Source organism: Calliphora vicina, chromosome 5 (assembly GCF_958450345.1).
Source record: "Calliphora vicina chromosome 5, idCalVici1.1, whole genome shotgun sequence".
In the NCBI taxonomy this organism is placed as follows: Eukaryota; Metazoa; Arthropoda; class Insecta; order Diptera; family Calliphoridae; genus Calliphora; species Calliphora vicina.
Window position 1 is genome coordinate 99,961,176 of NC_088784.1, and position 10,290 is coordinate 99,971,465.

At 28.0% G+C, this 10,290-nt stretch overlaps 1 protein-coding gene across 1 annotated transcript in view; it reads right to left on the reverse strand.

Annotated features, from left to right (window-relative positions):
• The window catches only part of shn (schnurri), a 162,165-nt gene extending 152,203 nt beyond the window's left edge, over positions 1–9,962 (reverse strand). The window contains exon 1 of the mRNA XM_065513595.1: positions 7,756–9,962. Coding sequence (XP_065369667.1) covers positions 7,756–7,786 — 31 coding nt within the window. The 5' untranslated portion in view covers positions 7,787–9,962. The remainder of the gene's footprint in view (positions 1–7,755) is intronic.
• Positions 9,963–10,290: the final 328 nt, after the last annotated feature.

Below are 10,290 nucleotides of genomic sequence, written 5' to 3' on the forward strand. Positions count from 1 at the left end.
ACGTTTTTATTTGCTTAGTAGATATTACGTAAGGGAATCCCCAACATTGAGTGTGAGGTACATACATATATTTATACATACCAACACACATTGGCTGACACATTCACTCATACCATCATTGTAAGCAAATATTTTCAACATAACATTTTTGAAAAACAGAGAAGAGCAATAAAAACAACCAGAACAAAAGCAAATGAATATACCAGCATTTGCTTGGAGGGAAAATAAGGTGACGATGTTCGCAACTCAAATTAATGTTTAGTTTGTTTGGGCAGACTATTTTCCAAAATGTTTGTCTTGGTATTTAGTATTTTGTTAGCTGGATCAAAGGATAAAAAGGTCTTTTTTGAAGGTTTTTATAAATTTTTTTATATTTCTACCAAAGGAAACATATGAACTATTGGTATCATATGAATCGTCTGTGCCGTATCAGAATTCTCCAAAAATATTCGAAGTTTTGTAAATTTTTTTTAAATTTTTACATAACACAGGGCAACAAAATCGAAAAAATTTTAGAGGCTTTTTAAACCACTATACAATTTTGATGAATTGTGGTTCCAGTAGTACAAATATGGTCCAAATTTTAAATTCTATTGAGAAGTTTTCTTTTTAAATTTTTTTTTGAAAAAATTTTGAATTTTTTTAGACATTTCTACACATAATTTATGATAACTCAAAAAGGGTTGGTCCGATATTATTAAAATAAACTTAGAAACGTTTAGGTTTACATAACCTTTAATCGGCTCAGTAGGTTCGGAGTTATAATGATAAATTGAAGCAACAAAATATATTTTTCAAGTGAAAATAGCAATTTTTTTTGTTTTAAAAAATCATGAAAATCGAAAACTGCAGAAATTGTTCAGATTTATTGTTTTATAGCAAAGCCACATGTAATAGGAACAAAATGAAATATCGTTCATAAAAATCGAATGATTATTTTCGAATTTATTCACAATTAAGTGAATTCGCTCATTTTCACAAAATTTTACTTTTTTGTTTGATATACATAAAATTGAGTAGATAATGTTCTTCTTTCGATTGATTGAATTTTGAAAACATTTTCCCCATGGTATTTACAAATTTTCACATATATAGTGCGTTTCAATCGGCTCAGTAGGTTCGGAGTTATAATGATAAATTTAAGCAAAAAATATATTATTCAAGTGAAAATAGAAAATTTTTCGGTTTAAAAATATCATTAAAATTGAAAACGGCAGAAATTGTTCAGATTTATTGCTGTATCGCAAAGCCACATGTAATAGGAACAAAATGAGATATCGATCATAAAAGTCGATGGATTATTTTCGAATTTATTCATAATTAAGTGAATTCGCTCATTTTCACAAAAGTTTAGTTTTTTGTTTGATTTACATAAAATTGAGTCGTTAATGTTCTTCTTTCGATTGATTGAATTTTGAAAACATTTTCCCCATGGTATTTACAAATTTTCAGATATATAGTGCGTTTCAATCGGCTCAGTAGGTTGGGAGTTATAATGATAAATTAAAGCAAAAAATATATTTTTCAAGTGAAAATAGCAAATTTTTTTGTTTTAAAAAAATCATGAAAAATCGAAAATGGCAATAATTTTTCAGATTTATTGCTTTATCGAAAACCCACATATAATAGCAACACAATTAGATATCGATGATAAAAATCGAATGATTCTTTTCGAATTTATTCATAATTAAGTGAATTTGCTCATTTTCACAAAATTTTACTTTTTGTTTGATATACATAAAATGGAGTAGTTAATGTTCTTCTTTCGATTGATTGAATTTTGAAAACATTTTCCCCATGGTATGTATAAATTTTCACTTATATATTGCGTTACAATCGGCTCAATAGGTTCGGAATTATAATGATAAATTGAAGCAAAAAATAAATTTTCAAGTGAAAATAGTAAATTTTTTTTGTTTTAAAAAAATCATGAAAAATCGAAAACGGCAGAAATTGTTCAGATTTATTACTTTATTGCAAAGCCACATATAATAGCAACACAATTAGATATCGATCATAAAAATCGAATGATTCTTTTCGAATTTATTCATAATTAAGTGAATTCGTTCATTTTCACAAAATTTTACTTTTTTGTTTGATATACATAAAATGGAGTAGTTAATGTTCTTCTTTCGAATGATTGAATTTCGAAAACATTTTCCCCATGGTATGTACAAATTTTCACTATATATTGCGTTTCAATCGACTCAGTAGGTTCGGAGTTATAATAAATTGAAGGAAAAAATATATTTTTCAAGTGAAAATAGGTAATTTTTTTGTTTTAAAAAAATCATGAAAATCGAAAACGGCAGAAATTGTTCAGATTTATTACTTTATCGCAAAGCCACATATAATAGCAACAAAATTAGATATCGACCATAAAAATCGATTGATTATTTTCGAATTTATTCATAATTAAGTGAATTCGCTTATTTTCACAAAATTTTACTTTTTTCTTTGATATACATGAAATTGAGTAGTTAATGTTCTTCTTTCGATTGATTGAATTTTGAAAACATTTTCCCCATGGTTTGTACAAATTTTCACTTATATATTGTGTTTCAATCGGCTCAGTAGGTTCGGAGTTATAATGATAAATTGAAGCAAAAAATATATTTTCAAGTGAAAATAGCTAATTTTTTTGTTTTAAAAAATCATGAAAATTGAAAACGGCAGAAATTGGTTAGATTTATTGCTGTATCGCAAAGCCACATGTAATAGAAACAAAATGAGATATCGATCATAAAAGTCGATGGATTATTTTCGAATTTATTCACAATTAAGTGAATTCGCTCATATTGGAATGGGTAAGGTCCGATGCCTTGTTGAAAATGTATGTTTTCTCCCTATAGAAAGGTATGGAAATGGTTTTCGAAAAATTCAAAAGATGAGTAGTTATTTTTGGTTCGGAGTCCATATATTGTCAGAATGATGGGAAAAGGTCATAGCTAACAATGGCCAATACTTTGAGTAAATTTATATTGTTTCAAATGTTTCAAAATAAAAGCTAAAAATTTAAAAAATAAATCCCGCATTTTTAAGATATACTGCTTTTTCCTTGCTATTGCTGTTTTCTGTTTAGTCATTTCCTTTATCGTAGATATTATCTATATGTTCAGCAAATCATTGGGATTTTAAGAACTCACTATGATCCCTGTTATTATTTCTAGCAAGAACTGCAGGGTAGTGTGCGTCTGTGTGTATCTATGAGTACGTTTGTAGATTTTTTTTTACAAAGAACAAGTTCAGTTACGTTATTATTTTTTTCTTACATTTGTTGCTTTGTTGATGCTTTTACAATTGTGGGTTTGAGTGTCTGAACTTTTCATTTGAACATAAATGTTTTTTAACATTAAAATATGTATTTTTTTTGTTGTATTTCTTTCTCTATAATATCCTTTATTTACATAAAACTGAGTTTTTGTTATTTATGTTTTCGTGCATTTTTCAACCTAGTACTACAATATTATATAGAATTTGAGGTTTATTTTTCATCTGCTTCTTTTGTAATGTTTTGTTTGAGTCAAGTGAAATTTTTGTTTTCAACTTTTTTTTTTTTTTGGGTGAAAACAATAAATTGTGCAGTTTTTCTTTTCTTGTAATAAATTATAATTTTTCTCAGAGCTGAAGATACTTTACATTCCTATATAGGTTGGTGTGTGTATATGTACCTTAAATCCCTGTTCCTAAAAGAGAAAATATCGTGGTTTCAGGTTCTTTAGTATTTTGCACGAGTTTTTCATGCGAACATTTTAACTAACAATTAAAGAACAGGAAATTGTATACAAAATTTTAGCATGAAATTTTTTAATGAACAAAAAAATCTATGTTATTTGCCATTTCTTGTGAAAGTAAACGGACACAATTCGAAAATTTCTTCGCAAATGATTCGCTTTAAGCCAGCATTGGCCGAAAATGTAATATTCCAACATGACAACAATCGGCCACATGTAGCAATATCTAGTTAAAACTATTTAGAATAAAGTGGCTGGGAAGTTTTGCCTCACCCCCGTTCTTTTGGCTCGGAATTCATATGTTGCCAGTAAGACGGGAAAATATCATAGCTAACAATGGCCAATACTTTGGAAAAATTTATATTCAACAAATGTTTCAAAATAAAAGCTACAAATTAAAAAAAAAAACCCGCATTTTTAAGTCATAGACCCAATATGTTTTTCTCAAGTCAAATATATGTAGGTATATATTCCAAATTGACAACATACATACAGGAAATTAGATGATTCTTGTCGTTTTGTAATATAGTTTTTGTTACTGCTTTACCTTCTACGGCATTACCAACTGCGAGTTATGTACTTTGCAGCCATTAATCAGACTAATGGAAATGATAAGATTTACATATTACACCGTACGACACTCAATATTAGACACGAACCAGAAAAACTGCGTTTTCAGTTTTTCATTTCATGATTCTGTTTCCTTTTAAAAGAACTTAAAATTTTCAGAGGAGTACATTTTTAAAAAAATGTTTTAAAATACTTCTGATCATCCTACTATATCAAATTTGGTGTCAAATGATCAAGAAGAGTTGTAAAATATTTCGTATTATTTTTATTTTATCCTGTAAGGATCAAAGGATATCAAAAATGTCCTTTCAAATTTTTATCCTTGAATATCCTTTTAGATTTCAAATAAATTTTTTTAAAAAAATAGTGAGTTAAAGATCCAAATATTGAATACCACATGCCAAAATTTCATCCTTCTATCTTAACTATATTAAGTGTAAAAAATATTTTAAATTTGAATTATTTGATTTTTTATATTTTATTTTAACATTTCACTAGAAAAAAATATAACAAAATCCGTTGTGAAAAGCAACGAAGAAGCTATTTTAATAAACAAGTAAAATGGTATAGTCGGGCAAGTCCGACCTTATGATACCCTACACCGGGTATATGATTATAAAGAGTTTTCTTTTGATATGAAACATATTTGTGTTGAATCTTATTTGAATACACACATTTTCGGTAGTGGGCCTTATATGGGAGCTATGACTAATTATGGACCAATCGTTACAAAATTTGGTGGGCTGAATTGAGAATATATGAAACATATTTGTGTTGAATTTTGTTTGGATACTGACATATTTCAGAGATTTATTTATATTAATGACATTATCGAGAATTTTGCTTATATGGGAGCTATGAAATATTGTTGACCGATCGTCACGAAATTTGGTCGTGAGAGTTCGGCTTATATAAAACTTAATTGTGCTGAATTTGGTTTGAATATGTTTATAATTAAGATATTTATGAGAGCTTAACTATTTTCAAATAGGCCAATTGTATGGGGGCTAGGATAAATAATGGGCCGAGTCTAACCAAATTCAATAGCCTTTGTCCTTGGGGCAATATAAAGGTTTGTGCCAAATTTTGTCGAATTATCTTTAAAATTGATTACATGGTTTACATAGACGGACAGACGGACGGACGGACATCGCTAAATGGACTCAGAAAGTGATCCTGAGCAGATTGCATACTTTAAGGTGGGTGTTGGGACAATATTTTTGTATGTTGCAAACATCAGTGAAGTTTATAAACATGCACTTTTCTTAATAAAACTTTTTTGTATACTAATAAATTATTTTTTTATATTTTAATTTGACCTTTATATATCGAGCCCTTAGCGCCAAATTATCGTAAGCGACATTTTCTAAATTTTTTTGTATAGCAAAAATTAAAATTTTATGGACCGACTGATGTTTTAGCTTTCTCAGAATATAAAAATTGTTAATAACTTCAAAATTATAGGGGGTAAGATTTTATCGTAAGTCAATGTATACATTTTACAGTAAACGAATTTTATCGTAAGCGACACATAGTGGTATAGAAAAAAAAGAGGGAAATAAATCTGTAACTTCTAAATGGTTAGATTAGTTTGAATGAAATTTCACATGCTCAAAGAAGAAGTGTTCTCGAGTTTAGGTTCTGAACGTGGACCTCATAGGCCACGTGAGGGCCGCGACCAAGGGTCCTCAATGTATACACCTCGGGTATATTACATTTTTAAAATGATTCTATTTCTTCGTTTGTGTTCCGATTTCAAAAAACATACACACATAAAATTTTTTCATCGAGTGCTACAAAAGACCTAGTCGTAGCTATCAATTGTCTCTTATACCTTAGGAGATATTCGCAATTGAAAATTAAATTTTCAACATTTTTACACAACCTACTCCAGTTTTTTGATAACAGCGTATCCAAATATTTTCCGATTTTCCTTCATTGGACTAACAACATACGTATGTGTCAAATAAGAAAAGAACTGTTTAAAAATAATGACTAAGTCCAACGTTATATGCATTTGAATTTAAAAAATTTTGAAAAGCCGATTTTTCGCAAATTTTTTGGGAAAAAAGAACTTTTTTTCTCTTTAAGTTATCGCAAAAAATTTCTAAGAGGATGTATAAGGAATTTATACTTTCTAAAAGCTAAGTTTTCATAAAATATTTTAAATGAAAAAAAATTAAAAATTTTTGTTACCGAGGGGACCAGGTCCATTCAAAAAACACCTATTTTGTAAGTAAAATTAAACTTTAGGGCAAAAATTCTCAAATCTCATATTCGATATCAAAATATAATAACCAATTTTAGATGGCCCAATATACTTTTAATTATTTTGTAATGGATTCCTATAACTCCGACCCTGGTATGGATATTGTAGTCAAAAAACTAAAAATTTACATTTTTGGGATTTTTCAACACTTTTTTGGGAATTGCGGGATTGCTGAAAAAAAATTTCAAAATTCGTTTTTATTGTTCCATTTGAAATAGAAAATTTTACATATCAGTTAAATTTCATTAAAAACTATTCATAAATAAATATTTTATTTCAATTCGAAAAATTTGTATCTATGCAAAAATTTAATAAAAAATATTTTTTGTCATATTTTTCAATAAAGTATTCCATGAATTTTTAATTGTAAAAAGTTATAAATATTTTTGAAAAATAGACAAATAGCTTGAACGAAATTATAATATATCGCGTCATAAAATGTTTAATTCTATGTATAAATTTCAAAATAATCGAAAAAACCTTCTCCTGTAAAATTTGTGTTTTGTCGCTTACGATAATTTGGCGCTAAGGGGTCGATATATAAAGGATGAAATTTTGACATTTAGTATAGAATATGTGGGTCTTTAACGCACTATTTTTTAAAAGGAATTTATTGGCAATCTTAAAGGATATTAAAGGATAAACATTATAAAAGAACATTTTTGATCCTTACAGGATAAAATAAAGATAATACAAAATATTTTACAACTAGCTGGAGTATTTTTAAATAATTTTTGAAAAATGTGCTTTTTGAAACTTTGAAGTCTTTAAAAAAGGATACAGGATCACGAAATGAAAAACTGAAAACACAATTTTTCTCCATTAAATTTATAGTTTCAGACGTACTATATCATCCGATTCGTGTCTAACGAATTTTTTCTCTATTTGTCAGACGGTGTTATATATCAGAGTGTAGGAAATTGTGTCTTCTTTTAAAAAATTTATAAAAATTTTAAGAATTAAAAATTTATTTGTCCGACTTAAATCTTTTTGTTTTCAGAGCCAAATCTCCTACAAATCGAAACTTTTAAATTTAATAGATGGATAGATTTTAGGATTTTCATTATCTTAAAAAAAAATTAAATAATTTGTGGTGTTTACTCATATTTGAGGCTGTTTTTAGAAATTTATTTCATTTTATATTAGTAGTAAAATTAAGAAATAAAAACAATATAGACTTACTTCCTCTACTGCCTCCTTTGCGTCTTGCCATTTTGAAATATTTATCGTTGTAGCTGTAGATTTTCTAATAATAACCGCGTTACTGCTCTTCACTTAACTGCTGATCGTTTGTTTCTATAAATATGAAAATATTCCGAAAATATTTTCCTTTATATGTAAGTATTTTCGTATTTAAGGATAATTAATCAAAATTCTTGTTATAGAGATTAGCTGTTAATGGGGTTTTATTTTGGCTTTAGCTGATGATATTAGAAATGGAATTCTAGTAGGAATTTCCTGGTTTTTCTGTTGAAGTCCAAAAATAGCAGAAAATTTGTAAGTTTCCACAGCAGACAACCAACCATGCACAAATAGATTACAAACAAATGTAATTTAATGTGGAAATGGAAGTGGAAATGATGATGTAAGGAAGCAACAGTGTGTGGGTAATGATGATGATGTAGTAGAGAGTGTATGTTATTATATCCTGCACGTTACGTTACGTTTACTTTATTTTGTTTTTGTTGGCCCTTAATAGAGAGAGCGAGTATTTTTGTGTGACTATTTTAAGAACAAAAAAACAAGTGGTAGTAGCTGGGTTTTTTTTTTGTTACGGGAGTACAGGTTTAAGGAAATGTCCTTGATGGTTTGTTCATATTTGTTTTAGTTTTTTTTTTGTGTTGGGATTTAGAAATAACTTTTTATTATTTTTATTTTCTTGGATTTTCTTAAATTTTTAAAAGATTTCAAAACTTTAGCATCATTTTTTGTTTGTGTTAAAGGATTTTGTTTAATGTTCCTTGAATTCTGTTTTGTATTAATGAGTTGATACATATTTTTTGATTTGGTTTGGTTTCACAATATTGTAAATGTGATTTACAAATTTGTTAGATTTTTGATTTTTTAATTATGCTGATATGTTTAGTTGCCTAGTTTGACCCCTTTTTTGTTGTTGTAAATTTAACTTGTTGTTGCTGGATTATTCCTTTGTAAATCTTGATTTATCACATTTCTTTGCTCTTTCTCTTAAAGTTCGTTGAATTCAGTGTAAAACAATTGTTTGTTGTTTTTAGTTTTATTGTGGTCGTTGTTTTTTTTTCTTACGATTTGCGCGCGCACTTGTTTTATTTTCTTTCTAAAATACTTTATAATTTACTCTTAGATGTTTTGCTCTCTTTTGTTTTGCTAAAAGGATATGAGTGAGAGTGAATAAAGTCACTTTTTTTTTGTTGCTTAAAGCTATTTCCGTTTACGTGTATTCTCGCCCGTTATTACATGTCTGCACGTACCGTTTTGTTGTTGTTGTAGCTGGTTTTGTTTTTGTTGTTGTTGTAGTGACGTTTCAACTCTTTGTCATTTAAACTGGAGCGTGTGTAAGCCAATGTTTGTCAAAGGGATCTCCCCAAAACAAAATAAAAAAAACCATTTAGTCTTTGAGTGAGTGTGTGTTGTTTGTTTTCAACATTCATTCAACTTTTGTTGTTGTTATTTATACTCATATTGTGTGTGTGTGTGAGCAGAGAAGATGGTTTTTGCCCATAAGGCTCTCTCGCTCATTATTTGTGTGTAATTATGTTGGCACAATAGTGGGTGTGTGTGTGGATTAGGCTTCGTTTTGTGTTGTGGATTTTTTCCCTACTCTCTAGCTCTCCTTTCCTTTTACAAAAGGTATTTATTAAGGAACTAAAAATCCCCTGTGTAATTGTAATTGTATGTATAAGTATTTGTAGCTGTGTAAATGTTACAAAAACAAAGTATATGTACTTAGGAGGGGATTCCTTTGTAAAAAAAATTTAATATCTAATAAAACTTTTTAAAACATTTAAAACTTCAAAAAAACACTTTTTTTTGTATTATTAATTATATATTATTTTTTACATTTTATTTATTATTTTTTCTTCAACTTTTTCAAAATAAATTAATATTTCTTTATTTTTTTTTCTTTCTTAAAAAAAAACTTTTACAAAATTAAAATTTTATTTTTTTCTATTTGGTTCACATTTTTTTTATCATAAATATTTTCTTTGCTTTTTAATAAATAAGCCATTTAATTTTTTTTTTGCTTTTTTTATATTAAATATGTATAAATATAGTGAAACACGTTTTATTTCCGCTTAATATGTATCCGCACGTACGTCTTGCTCTAACCACGACAAGCGACGAACAAACCAGAGTATTTGGCAAATTACAAACTCATCATTGTGTCAGTCAATTTAGCAAATATAATAACAAATTTAAACCCCTTTTAATAAACCATCTCTCTTAAATATTTTTATTTTTAAGAGTTTCATATTTACTCAGAGTTTTATAAATTATGCTCTTTTATCATGAGAATAAACATATAGCTGGTTTTGTTTGTTTTTGTCTTATCAGCACTGTTTCCATTTTGCCATAAATTTGTTTAGCGCACAGTGGGATCAATCATTAAATTGGTAACCCTCTAACCCGCCAGAGTGCCTCAAGGCATGCATTACAAAACACAAAACAAAATTTAACGGTGGGTGACTTTAGTTACCGTTTTGTTAACATTCTCCTCGAATGTCGAAATGCATTCTG